Below are 18,859 nucleotides of genomic sequence, written 5' to 3' on the forward strand. Positions count from 1 at the left end.
GAAGAAGAAGAACGGGGTATATATCCTGCACCACTCAAGTTCATGATCAATGGCTCGGATTGACCTGGTACAGTAATAAAAGCAGTAGTTTGGCTTTGCTGTTTGGGTGTTTTTGGCCTCATCGTATGATGATCAATGCCCATGTGCTTTCGACAAATGTGACAGCCTGACAAGGTTTTCAAAGTTGGAGGGTACGGATTTCAGAAAAACTTAAATAAGCAATGTTAATGCTGAACCGAGAATGCATTAGCCAATGAGAATGTACGCGCATGATTTTGAAATTTTGGACATAAAAAATTGAAGAGATCGATAACAGGGAACAAGAGCATATATGATACTCCTACCATGAGGGGTGTTTTTACCAAAATCAACCTTATAAATCTTTGCAAGGGAAAAAATGTCAATGCAGTGTTTGATTTGAAGCCTTGCTAAATCTTGATGTATAGTTTTTCAATGTTAACAAAATTTGATGTATAAGTTTTCCAATGTAAGCGCGACGCAACAGGGATTCAGGGCCACGACAACACAACAAATTGGTTGCAGATTAAACAGTGACTAGGGAAATTTTCAGAGAAAAATCCATAGGCACGAAATGACCCAATGATAATCTTCAGCTTCAGTATATGGTTTCCACCGTTCCAAATCAATTATTGATACCAAACAGAGGGCACAAATAAAACCATGGAAAATACAGGATCCCAAATGTCATGATGGGGTAGCGGTAATCAGATAATGCCACACCCAGCAATCACTGCACTTGTGTTACTGCGGCTTCAAGCTGGGTGGATGTCTTTTGTAGCATTCCTTCTCAATACATGTCTTTGTTTTTTAGTTTAGGTTTGATACATAAGGCCCCTCTGTTCTGCCTCTTCCACTTTTTTAGTTTAGGTTTGATACATAAGGCCCCTCTGTTCTGCCTCTTCCACTTGAGGGAGTTACTTGGGGCCAATGTCCTTCAGCGCGCAGATCTGCTCCTCCCCCATGGCGGACATGACAGTCACAACAAGATCCTTGCCTTCACCAAATCCAGTCTTGATCTGAAAAACCATAAAGATTTAAATCTGGCAGTACCACAGAACAAAAGAACTCAAGGCAACTCAAGACAGATATTTGGGAACATAAGAACTCAACGCAACTCAAGGCAGATATTTGGCAAGTTAACTGGTTCAGGAATGCACAAATGATGAAGCAAAAGTAAACGTGACAGCACGATATAGGTGGAAAGAGAACCGAATCGATACTTCCGAATTCCAATCAAGCAAACTTTTCATGCATCCACTTCCTATTGACACAGTCCATTCCACTATAAACCAAGCATATCCACTGAAATTTTAGTGCAGGGCAACCTTCGGTGCAAAAGAAAGGATTGAGAAAAGCCCTATGCCATCCCACTATAAACCAAGCTTATATCAACTGGAATTTTAGTGTACTACTAATGTTCTATGTACAGAATATATATACTACAATACCCATGCAGAATAACCAGGTTAATGATCCCCACAACCAAAAAGAAAGAGAGGCACGCTGATGGAAGAATACAGAACATTCAAAATGTAGTTAAAGTAACCAGTTGGCTTCCCTCTAGTTTTTTATGCCAATTATTCAGAAGCACACACTGCGAGTTTGTGCTATTCATATGAACATCAAAATCAAAAGAACAGGAGGAAACAGTGACAATAATAGACTGAAATATACAAGACAACCACCACAAAGATGGCTTAATGTTGACGTTCTGTGCAAGAAAAAAACCAGTTGCAATCCTAGAGGGTATAGAAAGAACTAATCAAACACATGATGGAATAATTCATACAGACCCAACATATAACCTAATAAATGAATAAGGAAGCAGCATTATCATCCACATATACAAATAGAAACAAAGCTGTAAAAAGATTTCTCTAACAAACCTGACCCAGGAGACTGTCATCAGTTGGGAGTCTAAGATCATCCTTAGTGTTACCGCTCTCAGTAAGAAGGCTCACCTGAAAGAAATAACATAATAATAAGTAACGAGATTAAGATTTATTTACATTGAGAAATATTTTGGCTCATTATTTGGAAGTTTGGAACGTACGAATCCATCCTCTGATATGTCAATCAGCTGGTACTCTGTGCGGTTCACATGTGGAACCTGGAAACAAAAAAATGCTGACTTAGTTACAACAAACAAAAAAAATGCTGACTTAGTTACAACCTGAGTCTATGAGAGGGCTCAATAAACAGTCAAAAAAATATACTTACATCACAGTTGTGGGATGAAGGAACAATATCCTCAAGCTTTTTACCATTGAATATATCTATGGCAACAAAGTGACACTTGGCATGACCGTGCTTACCAGTCTTCGAGGTAGAAACCTCCACCACCTGTAATATGTTTTATTCATTTCAAATTTTCAACCAGATCAGGAAAAGAAAGTTATAGACTTAATGAGCACAAATAAACACCACATAGCTTCAGACTTCAAGATAAGAACTGTTTTACTGACACCATTGAAAAAAGCCACACTTTTTTTTTCCAAAAAGATGTAAAGAAACGAAGGAGATAGATATAAAAGTAAACTGAGCACAACTGTGAACTTATGTGACAACTGATAACTCTCACACGGTGCACAACAGAATATGAATCTTAACACAAAGTAAATGTTATGTGTGTGTTTTTTATTGTATTGCCAGAGAACAGCTTTGTTTTTGTACAAAGCATTGTTACCTACAAATATGAATCTTAACGTACCAATCACACTCTCATTACACTATTACAGTCAACCGAAAATGAGATCATCTCATATCCAAAACATGCTACACAAACTAAGCAGAGAACTATTTTAGAGCAGCAAGATAATCTTTCTTACCTTGCCAAATCCCTAGAAAAACATTGTCTAAAATTAGCAAAGAATTTCCACCTTTTCAACCAGCTTAGTTACAGAAATAATGAATGCATTCTGAACTATTTTGGAGTAGCAAGGTTGTTTACAGAAAAAAGGCTAGAAACATAGTACAACACAACGGTGTTGGCTTGGATCGAACGCTGAAATCATCCCCAAAAACTAAAAAAACGTTTGACTGAGGGGAAAAAAACACTGGCTCTTCTACGGACAACCCTTCTACAAGGCAAATAATGAGTTCAACCTACGGCAAACGAGCAAGCTTCACATTTGCGTTACGTATATAAACGACATAATTCCCACTACCCTGCACTCCAAACCAGCAATAATTTATCATCTAGATACACAACAACAATCACCAGTCAACCATATATTACACAGATAACAACTAAAAGTAACCAGAAGTAATTACAAGAATTGCATCTAACCACCGAATCGAATCGAGATCTAAGCAGATACCTTGCAGGGGCGGTTCTTGATAACAATATACCCATTCTTGCGGATGGTTCCGGCCTGCTGGGGATAGGTCTTGGACGCCCCAGCGTCGGCCTTCGACTCGAAATGGTGCTCCTCGGAGTCCGACATGGCGATCTTAGCGAGCCCCTGATAACAAAATCAAATCCCAAACATCAAATCAAACAAGATTGCACAAAAAAACGAAATTCCCAAACCAAGAAACCGAGCAAGTGTGGTACGGAAGCAATTGGACTACGAACCAAATCCGAATGGATTTCCACCCCAAATTACCTTGTTTGGATAGATCGCGAGGAGAAGGAGGCGGTGAGCGAGAGAGAGGGAGGCGCCGATTGATGATAAGTGATAAGCTCGCGTTGGAATCCTAGGGTTTGGTTACATTTATACGCTGCTAACAACGTTTCCGCCTCACCCTCTCACCCGCGGAGACACCACCTGTGACACTGACGGTGGGTCCCGGAACGACCCGTGCCCACCTGTCTGTGAGCGAGGCGGTTGGCGGCGTGTTACGAGAGTCGCAGCCGTCGATTCGGTCTGGGGATCGGGACACGTGTACGGCTGCGGAGGGAGGGCATCACCTCGCGTTCGAACCACGCCATGGGCGGCTTGGAAGAATCTTTCTTCCTTTTTTATTTTTTATCTTTCCTTTTCTTATCTTGAAGTTTTTATATTTTTCTTCATTGCTTTTCGCCGTCTCTTTTCTGCTGATCGGTGATAAGTCAATAATCTCTCTTGTGATTCCGATCGGGTGGGGATTCCCTCAGGAGACGTCATAGCCGCATTGTTATGAGATGATCAAAGAGGAGGAGGGCCTAGTTGGATGTGACATGGTGTTCTTTTCTTACTTTTCTTACTGGACACAACTATACCGAGAGTGCTAGCTAGATAGTGCTAAAGAGAGACACTCTTCTTTCCAAAAGAAGCTACTAGTACACTCAATATCTATGTTTTTTTTTCTTTGTAGAGAAGTTTTTCTTAAAATACTTATCCGATTTATAATCCGTATATACCGTTGTGTTCGTTGCAATTAAATCTTTACAACAAGATCTTACATGATTATATTCTGATAATATATATATATATATATATATATATATATATATATGTTGTAAGTTACTTTTGTCATATATGTGATTTAAGCTCTTTAATAACTTATATATTTTAAATCACGTATTGTTTTTAGAATCTATTTGCGTCATTATCCTCTATATAAAATATGTGACAATGCAATATCTATATTGGATATATATTCAAATATTTTATTAATTTAAAAGTAATGTATTTAAATTGCAGAGTAATTTAGCTATACAATAGAAGTAACTTAGCTATGCAATAGAAATAAGTTTCTATAGTAGAAGTAATTATATGCAACAGAAGTAATTTAGTTATGTAATAGAAGTACTTCTAACTCTCTGTAGTATAAATAATAATTTACATAAATCGTAAAAGTAACTTAGCATAAAATGCAAGTAAATTGTTACAACATTAGAAGTAAATTCGTTGTAGGAAAGAAAATATGGTCTATCGAAAAATTAAATTTAAAGTCCACAAATTACAGAATTGACTAAAAACAATAATACAAATAATCAATTTAGAGCATTATGAATGTATAAGAAGTAACTTAGTCAAATCTAAAAGTAATTTATATATATGATAAAAGTAACTTACGTATATAATAAAAGTAATTTACAAACATAAATATTTTTTTGTCGCAATATAATCATATAAGATCTTGTTGTAAAGATTTAATTGTAACGAACACAATGGTGTAATCGGATTGTATATGGGATAAGTAATTTTGGAGAAAATTTTATAAGAAGGGTAAAAAGAAATGCATATCTATATAGATGTGTAGGCGTTTGTTTGTTGTCTCCCATACAGATGTGTAGGTTTTCTCTGCTATGTACGTAGGCTTTCTATACCGTCTCCCGTTAAGACTAAACAGAGAGGCCTCTCTGTTTAGATTTTATCTTTCTTATTCCATAAACACTGATATTTCACAAAGTATATATGTGGATTATATGAGCCATTAATATGTTCTTATTGCGCATGTATAGGAGACATGGAATATTGCGTGGAGTTGACAAGTATGTCGGCACTTTGTTGGCGTGTAGCAAATGTCATGATGCAAAAATTCTATGGGCGCCATAGGTTTTCCTGTGGTGGAACGAGTTGACGTGAGTTTAAATTCTAGATTAGTACTGTTGCTCGTATTTACGGTTTTTTTTCATGAATAACCGATGTACTCTTTAACAATAAGATAAGACCTTTGTCAATCTCGAGTTATACACTTTCGGTGACTTCGTCAATTATAATATATACACCTTCATCAATCTCAAGATGCATGTGCTGGCTCAGTATTCATATAAGTAGGGGTGTGCAACATATTCATGTGTATCAATCTCTCAATATGCATGTTGGCTCAGTCTTTACATGTGCTCATATGGGTAAAGGTGTGTGATATGTTCATGTGTATCAATCTCGATATGCATGTGCTGGCTCAGTCTTTAGATGTGTTTATAGGGGTAGGGATGTGTGTGCATATTTATAGAGGTGACTGCGTATGTGTGTATATAAGCGTCTACGTTTATGTTTTGTAAAAGAAAAAGAAAATTTAAAATCAAAAGTAAGGTAGAGGCACGTGAGAAAATGTTATTTTTTTTCTTGACTATAGACGTTTTTATTTGTCATTTTGTGTTTAGATGATACTGTTAATCCCTACGTGTAAATAATATTCTTCTAGTTACTTTTAGCAGGGCTACGTGTAAACAATATTCTTCTAGCTACACGGCTGAGCTACTTTCTTATTATTTGTAGACACGCTTTCTAAACTGTTAAACATTATATTTCGTGAAGAACATGCATCCAGTTCAATGGGAACGTGCCAATTACATGGTTACGGGACGAGTTGGATGCAGATACCACAAGCAAACAAGAGGTGGCAGTTACAGTCTCGGTAACATGGAAAGTCAAATGCAAGTAAATACTCCATCCATTTTATCCATTTTATATTATAAGTCGTTTTGATTTTAGTCAAAGTCAAGCAGTTTCAAATTTAATCAAATTGGTAGAGAAACTAGTAAAAATTTCAATCCAAAACAAATACATTTATGAAAATATATTCAATTATATATTTATAATGAAACTAATTTGATAATATTACTATATTTTTCTATAAATTTGAAATGGTTTGACTTTGACTAAAGTTAAAACGACTTATAATTTGATACAGATAAAGTAATAAGGATTGGATTAAGTCAAGTATAGCCTTCTATAACTTGTGTTAAAGCTTAAATGTGAGGCACAAATGTGTGACTGTTGTGTGTTTCGTTGCTAGTTGCTACAAACATGCAAACACACCTCTTATTTGTTTATAAATTAAAAAAGACAATGTAAGCTAATGTGCATGCAGTTCAAGATTGACATAATGCCTCCTTTGATTGGAGTAGATGCTTTGCAAGCCGGTGGTTGCATATTAGCTAGGGAAGGACCAAATTAGAGCGCAAGAAACTGCACTCCATCGTTTTGGTTACTGGGATGATCCACAAAAATGTAAGACCAGTGTCTTTCGTGGGATGACATATACGGCACAAAGAGCTAACAAAGACAATAACAATGATGAAGGAGCTATGAATTTGATTGTATGTAAGGATCTAGACTAATAGCTAAAAAATGTTCTATTTTAGGAGGTAGTATAATATAGCGGTTATCCGGCTCATGCGAGCTAGCTAGCCTATGATATTATATATGAGTCTAAGCTGAGCTATGTGATATATGGGTCCGAGTTTTTTCTCAATCCATGGTTGTACGATGTTTTTGTGAGCCTCTTAAGTTCTACGGCGTAATTAGCTTTGGCCAACAATTTTTTTTACCGTGTTTTATTTATATTATCTATGGTGGTGTTTGAATCTTCTGAAAATAAAGACGAAGATAAAGATTAATTGTTTCACGCAAAATGAGTTGGTAATAACGTGTGATTAATTGAGTTTTAATTATTACAAACTTAAAAAATAGATTAATACGATATTTTAGAGCAATTTTCATATAGAAAGTATTCCCACGAAACGAACCATTTAGCCGTTTGAAAAATATGTCACTGAGTATCCAAAATTTTATCTCTGCTAGTAGACGAAACGAACAGGGCTCACATTAAAGAAAATGTTGCTAAGCAAAACGCAAGTACTCAGCCAACAACCCACTTGCTAACCAAAACCTCGATATCTATCACATGAACTAAACATGGCACTTGCAGGAGCATCAACAACAACCCACCTGACACCTACATTTAACCCTAACCTGAAACGCAACGAACTGCAAGTTAGTACCACTCCACGTGACCGCGCGCCCATCTAGCACGTCAAAAACGCTCGCGACGCGCAGTAGAAAAGCCACCCCCACCCGGTCGGAGTCGGAAACCGACCGAGCCCAACGCACCGCACCGCACCGGTCAACCAGTCCACGGACTCGCGAGCCCAAACCGCTCAGCCGCCGATGGCGACGCCGCCGCCGCCGCCGGCGCCGACGCCGGAGGTGTTCGACGTCGTCATCTTCGGGGCTTCGGGGTTCACCGGAAGGTACGTCATCCGCGAGGCGCTCAAGTTCCTGCCCCCGTCGTCGTCCCCGCTCCGCTCGCTCGCGCTCGCCGGCCGCAGCCGCGACCGCGTCGCCGCCGCGCTCCGCTGGGCGGCGGGGCCCGGGGGGGCGGCGCCCGACCTGCCGATCCTCGTCGCGGACGCCTCCGACCCGGCGTCCCTCGCCGCGCTCGCGGCGCGGGCGCGCGTCGTGCTGTCCTGCGCGGGCCCCTTCCGCCTCCACGGCAGGCAGGTCGCGGCGGCCTGCGCCGCCGCGGGGGCCGACTGCCTCGACATCTCCGGGGAGCCCGAGTTCATGGAGCGCGTCGAGGCGGAGTTCCACGAGGCCGCCGCCAAGAACGGGTCGCTGATCATCTCGGCCTGCGGGTTTGACTCCATCCCCGCGGAGCTCGGGTTCTTGTTCCACTCCAGGCAGTGGGCGCCGCCGTCCGTGCCGGTGACCGTGCAGGCGTACCTGAGCCTGGAGTCGGACAAGAGGATCGTCGGGAACTTCGGGACGTACGAGTCGGGCGTGCTCGGTGTGGCCAACGCCGGTGAACTTCAGGCGCTGCGCCGGTCGCGGCCAAGGCGACCCAGGCCCAATGTGAGCTACCGACTTCTCTCAGTTTGTGAATTTATTTACGAGTTCTATCAAATGCTAATTCAATCATCTATAAAGTTGCTAATTCGATCATTCAATGGCGTGGTAGTTGATAAGGGAACTAAGGCTACCTCACCGGAACAACATTTGCATACAGTTAGAACTTAGAAGGATGATTCGTCCCCTAATTGGATATGCTGCTCAGTGTTGATAACCTTCTAGTTTTATTGGTCCATTGTGAAATTTCTTTTGTTATTGGTGTCATTGACTTATTGTGAATGGTTGTGATTTCCTTTGTGCTGTTTTCTAGTTTGCTCGAGGATGAAATTTTCCCTGTTTTGATATAGAATACATCCTAAGTCCCAAATGCTCCAAACATTGTTTGACAAAATGATGATTGGTAATGACAATTGGTTAAGAGCAAACTTATTGTCCTTATGATAAAATTGAGAATTTGGTTTTTGTCGATCAATGTTAATTTCATGCTGAATAGAGTTTTTCTTTTGAAGGGAAAACAACACGAGATTGTGCCTTTTCATTGAATATAGCAGGAAAAAATAAAACCCCTAGGGGTATGCTGAATAGAGTTTTGTACTGGAGCAGTACAATTTTATTTTCCAAACGAGGAATAGACTCTTAATATAAGTATAAGATGGTTGAAGGTTACAGAATAGATACAATGAAGAAGGGCGATCCACATATTTCGACTGCTATTAAGACGATATACACCACTACTGATGTCTGTGAAACATGCTGTGTGGGCGCCCTTTAATTAACTCAGTATCATTCTTTCCCTTTTTAATTTGTCCACAAAAGATCTATATATGTCCTACTCTAACCATCACCTTTGTTTCAAGTGGTCTGTTGTTGGTACTTGGTACAATCACATGCCAAGCAAACTCTGCCACTTAATCCACTATTCTATCAAGTTGTTGCCATATTATGCACCATCTTTGAGCTAATGAATAACTTTTCACCTTTTTTAGAAAAAAGTCTCGGTACTGTCATACTGGTGACATGTAAACTAAATGACTGGTACCGTGCCTTTTGTGTGAATGTGACGCTAATCCATGAGGAATAGGTTCTCTTGTTTCTTTGTGCATCATATTGACATTTGCTAGTTCTTTATGTGTCTTACATGCTATATGAGTACTCCACACTTCCCCTTGATGTCCTTGATAATGATTAATTGCTTCCCTCTCCAAGTTGTTAGTATTGTGTTCTTAGGGCCTGCTATTTTCTTCCGCTCTATTAATACATGAGTCAAAACAGAGCCTCTTTTCTTTCACAGGGCCTGTTATCCTTTGATTAAGATCAGAGTGATGTATTAACCTACACGCCTAATTTTACCACAACACCAAGGCTCTTAAGTATCACTGCGCTCTTTTCACATAGAAATAGTTAAAATCCTACTTAATCATGAAAACTAGCATGGTGGCCCGCGCAGATTGCGCGGCTAGCATCATTATATTTTCTCTCGTATAATAGCATATATGTTTTCTCAATGTATTATTCAAATATATTAAAATAACAACATAATTTTAAATTTTGTGCTAACTTACGAATCTACTAATGTGTAATATTCATATTGCATTTTATATACGTGTTATTTATTAATTATATTTAATATCAAATTTTAGTTATTTGTAAATTATATTCCTATATGGACTCTAGACTCGTCTTTCAATATTATTTTAATTCCGAATTTTCGTTATCTGTAAATTGTATTTCTATATAGAATCTAGGCTGTTCTTCCAATATTATTTATTTTTAATTCTGAATATTTCTATTATTTCGATGTGGACTCTAAACTCATCTATCAATATTCTTTAATTTTTAATTTTGAATTTCAGTTACTTCTAAATTGTATTCTTATATTGACTTTAGACTCTTCTTCCCATGTTTTTTTAATTTCGAATTTTAGTTATTTGTAAATTGTACTATTTTTATATGAACTGTAAACTCTACTTTCAATTTTATTATGTTTATTTCGAATTTTAGTTAGTTTAAAATTCCTATATGGACTATATACTCCACTTCTAATATTCCTTATTTTTAATTCCGAATTTCTATTATTTCTTAGTTGTATTTTTATATGTACTCTATGCTTTACTTCTAATATTCCTTATTTTTAATTCCGAATTTCTATTATTTCTTAGTTGTATTTCTATATAGACTCTATACTCTACTTCTAATATTCCTTATTTTTAATTCCGAATTTCTATTATTTCTGAATTGTATTTCTATATGGACTCTAGTCTCCTCTTCCAATATTCCTTATTTTTTAATTCCGAATTTCAACTATTTCTAAATTGTATTTCTATATGGACTCTGTTTTTCTTTTTCTCTGATTAATGTGGGAATTTCTAAGCCGTGAGAGCGAACGTGGAGGCTCCTTTTTTTATTCCTTTAATAAGTTAATAGATCTTGTTAAATGGCAGGCTACTGCCAAAATATGAAGAGAGCAACAGGAGTTAGGAAAGCAATAGCTACATGAATTTATGATGTAAAGTTGACTTTAATGTGTTTTTTCATTTTAGTTATTGACCTATTGCAATAGAAGTAAGAGGGTGAGGAAGGGAAAAATCTCAATGTAGAGGAACTAAATAAGGAATTTGATTCCACAGTCTGTTCTGAATGAATATCCAACTAACTGTTGCAGGAATCTTACTCATTACAACTTATGAGTTGCAAATTTGAGAATTGCAAAATTTTGAAGAGCATCTTGTAAGATGTTTCTTACTACTTACCCTATTGAAGGACTGAAGCATGGAAACACTTTTCATGTTGTTATTGTTGTTGTTTCTGCTGCTGCTTAAACTAAAACCCTTAAATTCATTGCATGCGATGGTGCCTATTGGGTGAAATTATGATAGAAACCAAACTATTTTCTTTGGAGATAATAATCACATTTGATGCTAACGCTTATTGCTTTCGACAGATTCCAGGCCCTCCACCTCCCAAAGGATCTCTGGTTGAACATGACAAGGCACTGGGATTGTGGACTATAAAGTTACCTTCTGCAGACACAGTGGTTGTGAAGAGAACCCTATCAACAGTGACAGAGCATCCTGAGGGCCTTCCTGGGGTGGAAGAATCCGCGGATTTCGCTGAGCATAGGAAGAGCTTCTGGTCTTCTGTTAAACCAGCGCATTTCGGAGTGAAGCTCACCTCCAAATCCTTGCTGGGCATTGCGCAGTTCATCTTCACTGGACTCTGCATCGGCCTGCTGGGAGGTTTCTCCTTTGGCAGGTCCCTCCTACTAAAATTCCCCTCATTCTTCTCCGCCGGTTGGTTCAGGAAGAGCGGACCGACGGAGGAACAGGTGAGCAGCGCCTCGTTCAAGATGTGGTTCGTTGGGCGTGGCTACAGCGACGCGGCTCGTGCATCGGACCGCGGGAGCAAGCCTGACAAGGAGATCATCACGAGGGTTTCGGGACCAGAGATCGGCTACATCACAACCCCGATCGTCCTGGTCCAATGCGCCCTCGTCCTGCTGAGCCAGCGAGGGAACCTACCTAAGGGCGGGGTGTACACACCGGGTGCCGTTTTCGGCCCTACCGATATCCAGCAGCGCCTCCAGGAGAATGGCCTGTTGTTCGACCTTGTCTCAACTAGGACACTGTGATCAGAACTTCAGAAGCTGAGCATCTACCGGTTTGTTCCTGAACCTGTTGCCCTTTTCCTGGAACCTGCCTCTTGTTGCTACCTTACACTGAAGAAACGTACTGTAGTAGTCTCTTACTACGTGTGTTGTGTTTGTGTGAAGTAACAGTGTGTTTCTACATGTCGAAACTCGAAACTATGTGTTGTCCTTGTGTGTAGTACAAGTTGTTATACTGTTCCATCTGAAATGAAAATGACGTTCCTGTGTAATGTGAATCATCTGGGTTCCACGAGTGTGGCGTAGATGGTTGTTGGCCTGTGAAAGCAAGGGCATTGTCTTGTCTACGCGAGAATCATATTTCCGAATAAGCAGAATAACGTACATGTGACATAATATCTCTTGATTGACATTTAAATTTAATTTAGGGTGTGTTTTCACGCTAAAATTGAAAGTTTGGTTGAAATTGAAACGATGTGATGGAAAAATTAGAAGTTTGTGTGTGTAGGAAAGTTTTGAAACGATGAAAAAGTTGGAAGTATGAAGAAAAAGTCTGGAACTAAACTCGGCCTTATTATGGTATGATTTTGCTGCTATATATATATACAGTAGTATATAGAAAATTAAGTTAAATATTAGTTTTTTAAGAGTTAATGTTTTTTTTTAGAAAAAGGTACTCACGAAGCGTGCACATTCATCCTCTATAAATGCGCACACGCACGTCCTATCCCTATAAGTATCTTTGACAGATTGAATCGACATCTTGCTGTCGACGATATGTCTGAGGAAATGATTAGCCGTAAATACAAGCAACAGTGTTAAGTTTAGAGTGTTCCACTGTAAAGAACCTGATCGGTCTTAACTTTTCTTGAAACATTAAATTTGATGGTGCCTTATTCCGTGGAACAGTGAAAATACTAACATTGGGGCCGTAGCAATGTTGTCTCGTACTCTCGTGCATTCTGTATCCTATTTTTCTCAAAGAAAGTCGCTGTGCAATTCGGGCAAAATTTATCCATCGGTGATGTGCCAGAAGCTTCCGTGCCGGTTGGAGCCACACGGCCACGCACGCATGGGCGCGCGCGCACACGTGCGAAAGCCGCAGCAGCTGCTGCTCCTGCTTCGCGTCGTCGCCGTCGCCGTCGTCCCTCCCACAGGTTCCTCGTTCAAAGCCACGACTTTTGCTTATTCTCCCCGTGGGCCCCCGCGACGACCGACCGACCAGCGGCGGCCGCTTTCGTGGACCGGACAAAAGGAAACGAAGCCCATGCCGAAACGGCAAATCCAATCCAAAATCATCTCGTGAAAACTTTCAAATTACTCATACAGCAAATTCAAATCCCGATGTTTTAAATAGGATTAATGTTTTTTTTCGCGAACGTGCAAAAAAAAATTATATGTCAATATATTAAAAGAAAAAAGCGTTTGATACGCACCGCAATCAGTCAGACTGACTTAAGCAAAAAAAAAATAGAGAAAAAATGAGAAAAAAAACGAGAAAAAGAAAGAAACTACTACGGTGGCTAAACGCAACTTAAAAAATGGGGAGGGACAGAGCCCCACTAACAATCAAATGGCCCTCGTAGAGGATTAATCTGCAAACCGGCAAGATTACTCCGGGGATCCGGGCGAGCGCGTTCGAACGCGAATTCGAGAGGGAAATTGGGTGGGAATAATGATGGATTACCAGTACGCGTTTCTTCTCTTTTCTTCTTGTCTCCCATTTGGTTTCGCGTGCACGCCTCCTGCAGATGGATGGATGGAGTAGTGCTCCATACGGATTTCATTCGATAGCAGGCAGCGGCAGCAGCATCTTGCCTGCACTGGACCGTGTGCTTTCCATGAGAGCTTTCTGTTCGAACACCTTTGTCCCCCTCCTCCCCGTTGCATGGAGTATGCGTGCAAAGTGGTGTGTGTGCTGGTGATGGCCCAAAAAACGTTCGATCCCTTTGGCTGTCTCGTCTTTGACCATCTCGCTTTCGCAGTGCGATGCATCATGACTAGTGAGGGGGGAAGAGTGTGCGTGTGTGCGTGCATAGAGACGTCACGGTCCAAGAAAGCGAGCGTGAAACCAAAGCGAAATAGGCGTTCTGATGGTGGTTGCAATTGCGATGCATGGGAACGTTTTCTCGAGGGATCATAATCCATCTTCTACGTGAGGGTAGTATAGTACAAGAATATTGGGATGGTGGTTTGTAATTGAGTGCGAGGGAATGTCCTCTCGAGTGATCAGAGTCTGTCTTCCGCATGAGGTGGTGTGGGAGAAGAACACAATGGGAGAAAAAAAGATTGTTGTGCTTGAACTATTGAATGCATTTACATTGTGGGGGAGAATGTGATGGATACAACCAAAAATTGCTTCTCTTTTGATGATCCTACTTGTGTTATTCACATCAAGAATTGGGGCTAAAATTAAAGGGAACAAAAAGAGATTTTGGAAACAAAATTTTGTACGAAGAAAAAAAGAAGAATTGTTTGTTGGTGAGATTTTTTTTTCTACACCTACGTTGACTATGTGAGCTTGTTTGCTTACTCGCCGCCGCGCGACGAGCTGCCGCCGCCGCAGCCGGACCCGGCGATGTCGAGTAAGGCGGCGAGCACGTCCGGCATGTCCGGCCGCTCCTGCGGCGAGTCGGCGGTGCACCGCATGCCGAGCATGAGCATGTCCCAGAGCACCGCGCCGCTCGACGCCGCCGCCGCCGCCGCCGCCTCCCTCGCCGGCCACCCCTCCTGGGCCATCCTCCGGCTCCACTCGACCAGGCACTCCTCCTCGCCGCCGTCGACGGCGCGCCGCCCCGTGGCGAGCTCCATGAGCAGCACGCCGTAGCTGTACACGTCGCCCTTGGTCGTGGCGCGCCACGTCTGCCCGTACTCCGGCGCCACGTACCCCACCGTGCCGGCCACCATCGTGCTGACGTGGGTGTCGCCGGGGCGGACCACCCTGGCCAGCCCGAAGTCCGTCACCTTGACGCCGCCGTCGCGGCCGAGGAGCACGTTGCTGGCCTTCACGTCGCGGTGCACCACGGCGGGGCGGCACTCGTGGTGCAGGAACACCAGCGCGCGCGCCACGCCGATGGCCGCGTCCAGCCGCCGCCGCCGCCCGAACGCGGCGTGGTCGCCGATGAGGGACTCCAGGTTGCCGCCGTCGAGGTACTCGTAGACCAGGATCTTGGCCGAGCCGGCGAGGCACCAGCCGTAGAGCGTGACCAGGTTCGGGTGCGGCCACGTGAACCCCATCCGGTCGGCGAGCACCTCCATCTCGGCGCGGAACTCGCGCTCGCCGCTGTCCTCGCCGCCGCCGCCGCCGCCGCAGTCGCGGAGCCTCGCGAGCTTCTTGACCGCCACGTCGCGGCCGTCGGGGAGCACGCCGCGGTACACCACGCCGTAGCCGCCACGCCCGACCACGCGGTCGTCGGAGAAGCCGCTGGTCGCCGCCACGATGTCGCGGTACGTGAACGCCGTCTTGTCGAGCCTGAACACCTTCACCCCCTCCGACGACGACGAGCAACCCGTCACGCACGACGACGAGCACCCGGACGGCGGCGACGACGTGGCCGACATATGGAACGCGCCGCACTTGCCTCCGCCGCCGCCGCCGCCGCCGCACTTGGGGTTCTCGCAGGAGAGCGACTCGGGGTCCGGGTCCTGGTCCACCGGAAACCTCGCCCGCAGGTTGGCCATGATGAACACCACCGTGCCGGCGATGAAGGCGATGATGAGGGAGAAGACGAACCACAGCGCGATGGTTCTCGGAGACATCCCGCGCCCTCTAATGGCGGCCTGTGGCGCTCTCTGCCGGCGAGGGCCTCGATCCTGCAACGTGATGAGGGGGTCGCCGAGGAAGGAGAGCTCGTCGAAGGTCCCGAGCTGGCCGGTGGTCGGGACGTCGCCGGAGAGGAGCGGGTTGTACGACACGTTGAACTTGTTCAGGCCGGTCAGGTTGCCGAGGCTCGCCGGGAGCTCGCCGGAGAAGTTGTTGTACGCCAGGTCGAGTATCTCGAGGCACAGGATGTGGCCGATCTCCGGCGGGATCCCGCCGGAGATGCTGTTGTTCGAGACGTTCAGCACGACGAGCGGCAGGTGGCTGATCGCCGGCGGCAGCCGGCCCGTGAGCTGGTTGTTGTCGAGGTGGAGCAGGCTGAGGTTCCGCATTGCGCCGATCTGGGATGGTATCTCGCCGGAGAGCTTGTTGCCGGAGAGCTGCACGTAGCCGGAGATCGTGTTCGACCTCACCGGCGACGACGAGTTGGTGCAGATCGGGATGATCCCGTAGCCCTTGAGGAGGCGATCCCATATGCTGCGGCAATTCTCCCGCGTCATCACCGTGTACACGAAGTTGAACGGCGGGTAGGTCGCCGGAATCCACCGCCTCATGGCCTGGCACTCGCCGGAGCCGGCGAGCACGCTGACATCCTTCCGGTTCTTCTCGAACGTCGGCGCGGGGTTCCTCCCTATCTCTGCCATCTCCGGCGGGATCCTGCCGGTCAACCGGTTGTCGGCCAGGTTCAGCCAGAGCAAGCTGCTGCAGTTGCCGATCTCCGGCGGTATCTCGCCGGAGAGCTGGTTCCCGGCGAGCATCAGCCAGAGCAGCGACGTGAGGTTCCCGATGCTCGCCGGTATCCTGCCGGTGAGGCCGTTGTACGACAAGTCCAGCGCCTGGAGCTCGGCGAGGCGGCCGTACTCCGGCGGGATCCCACCGGAGAAGCTATTCGCCGGGAGCATCAGGTACTTGAGGCTCTTCATGTCGGCCACCTCGAGGGGGAGCTCGCCGGAGAACTGGTTGAAGCTGAGGTCGAGCCTTGCGAGCAGCGGCAGCCGGAGCACGCCGGAGGAGACGATGCCGCCGGTGTAGTTGTTGTGGTGCAACACGAGGTACTTCAACGTCACGAACTCGCCGAGGATCCCCTGCATGTCGCCGCCGAACGCGTTGGTGCTCATGTCCAAGAACTGCAGCGACGTGCAGTTCGTCAGCTCCGGCGGAATCCGGCGATCGAATCGGTTCTTACCAAGGATCAGCGTCTCGAGTCCGGCGAGCTCCCCGATCCCGGCGGGTATCTTGCCGGCGAAACCGTTCCCCCACAGCGACAGGTACGTCAGGTTCGAGCAGCTTGCGATGGAGTCCGGGAATTCTCCGGCGAAGTGGTTCGCGGAGAGGTCTAGAGACCTGAGCTTGCAGCCGCCGGGGAACGTGGCTGCCGGGACGCCGCCGGTGAGGTTGTTCTCGGCAACGTTGAACTGCGTGAACCTCGCGATGCCCGGCCATAGCTCGCCAGTGAAGTTGTTGGTGCTGAGGTCGATGTACTCGAGCTTGGGGCAGCCGTCGAAGAGGCCGGTGATGTCGCCGGTGAAGCCGTTGCCGGAGACGTTGAGCACGGCGAGGTCGCCGCACGCCGCCGGGACGAAGCTCGCCGCGGCGCCGCCCACGAACCGGTTCCCGGACACGTCGAGCGTGCGCAGCTTGGTCAGGCCGGAGACGTCGAGCCCCCCGGCGATGAGGTTGTGCGACAGGTTGAGGTGCACGAGGCCGCGGCATTGGGCGAGGTCGCCGGCGGGGAGCTCGCCGCCGATGCCGTTGTCGGAGAGGTCGAGCCACGTGAGCGCCGTGAGCCGGGAGAAGTTGCCGAACGCGGCGCCGCTGATGGCCGAGCCGGAGAGGTCGAGCGCCGTGACGCGGCCGCGCCCGTCGCAGGTCACGCCGGCCCACCGGCACGGCGACGCGTCGGACTCCGGCCACCGGTCATACTCCCCCCGGTTGAACCTGTTGTTCGCCTGAAGAAACCTCTTCAGCTCGACGAGCACCTCCCTGTCGTCGTCGCTGGCTACCACCGCCACCTGACCTACAAAAAATTCACCAAAATTCGGTCAAATTCCGCGCAAAACCGAGCAAACCAGACCAAACCAAACCAAGAACAGAGAGCTACCTGCGAAGAGGAGTAAGCAGAGGAATCCAAGAAGCAGGGGAGACATGGCACGCCTTCGAGAATCATGGAAGAACAAGGGGAGCTACGACGAGGACGAGGCGGGAGGACGAATCCTCATGTGCGAGCTGCGTCTCCGCCTCAGCTACCGCTGCTACTCCGTCTCGCCAATTCCAGTGGCAAGATAGAAAGAAGAAAGTGAGAGGGACGAACTGACGAAGTGAGATGAGAGTTTAGAAAAAAAAGGATAAAGTTTTTGAGTGCTAAACCGGAGGTTATTTAAGGCCTAATAAGCGACATGTGACTGCGTTGAATTGAACCGGGTAAGGTAATGGCCGTCGCTGTTTCATACAAGTAGTATTCCTCTCTTCTTTTTTTTTTTCTTTTCTCGGTTTTTAATTGGGGTTTCAAACTTCGCCACTGCTGCTGACCACACGGGGGACACAGGGTGATGGACCGACTGACGATGGCTCGTTGGTTATGGCCTCTGAATTTTCTTCCTCTCCTTTATAGTACAACTTGTACTATTTTCCTTCCCTCACAAAACTGATGAAATTTCGTAAAAATCGACCAGCTTTTATGAATCTGTCAGATATGAAAAACCAATTGCCAGTTTTCGTATGACATTGATCAAAATTTATCGGTTTTTACCGGTTTTCGATTGGATTTCAGTAAACTAATGAGGAGCGGCTTTTACTTTAAAATCGAAAAGTTAGGGCCGGTTTGGTTTGAGGCCTAAATTAGGCTTACCAATATTTGGCAATTTAAATAGTGTTTAGTGTCTATTTGAGGCCTGTTCGGCAGCTCGA

General features: G+C 45.0%; 3 protein-coding genes across 3 annotated transcripts; 1 reads left to right on the forward strand and 2 right to left on the reverse strand.

The window, feature by feature from the left end:
• Positions 1–593: 593 nt before the first annotated feature.
• Positions 594–3,780, reverse strand: LOC127779594 (eukaryotic translation initiation factor 5A). The gene is made up of 6 exons (XM_052306405.1): positions 3,630–3,780; positions 3,342–3,485; positions 2,242–2,364; positions 2,075–2,131; positions 1,908–1,982; positions 594–1,037 (listed from the first exon to the last, which is right to left on the reverse strand). Exons 2-6 carry the CDS (start codon positions 3,465–3,467, stop codon positions 936–938), a joined length of 483 nt encoding a protein of 160 aa, XP_052162365.1. The 5' UTR covers positions 3,468–3,485; positions 3,630–3,780; the 3' UTR covers positions 594–935.
• Positions 3,781–7,732: 3,952 nt separating this feature from the next.
• LOC127780904 (probable mitochondrial saccharopine dehydrogenase-like oxidoreductase At5g39410) lies at positions 7,733–12,404 on the forward strand. Its single transcript, XM_052307893.1, has 2 exons — positions 7,733–8,531; positions 11,470–12,404. Exons 1-2 carry the CDS (start codon positions 7,848–7,850, stop codon positions 12,154–12,156), a joined length of 1,371 nt encoding a protein of 456 aa, XP_052163853.1. The 5' UTR covers positions 7,733–7,847; the 3' UTR covers positions 12,157–12,404.
• Positions 12,405–14,411: 2,007 nt separating this feature from the next.
• On the reverse strand, positions 14,412–18,373 carry LOC127780452 (probable LRR receptor-like serine/threonine-protein kinase At1g74360). Its single transcript, XM_052307358.1, has 2 exons — positions 18,054–18,373; positions 14,412–17,969 (listed from the first exon to the last, which is right to left on the reverse strand). The coding sequence occupies exons 1-2, from the start codon at positions 18,097–18,099 to the stop codon at positions 14,662–14,664; spliced, it is 3,354 nt and encodes a 1,117-aa protein (XP_052163318.1). The 5' UTR covers positions 18,100–18,373; the 3' UTR covers positions 14,412–14,661.
• Positions 18,374–18,859: the final 486 nt, after the last annotated feature.

This window comes from Oryza glaberrima, chromosome 7 (assembly GCF_000147395.1).
Source record: "Oryza glaberrima chromosome 7, OglaRS2, whole genome shotgun sequence".
In the NCBI taxonomy this organism is placed as follows: Eukaryota; Viridiplantae; Streptophyta; class Magnoliopsida; order Poales; family Poaceae; genus Oryza; species Oryza glaberrima.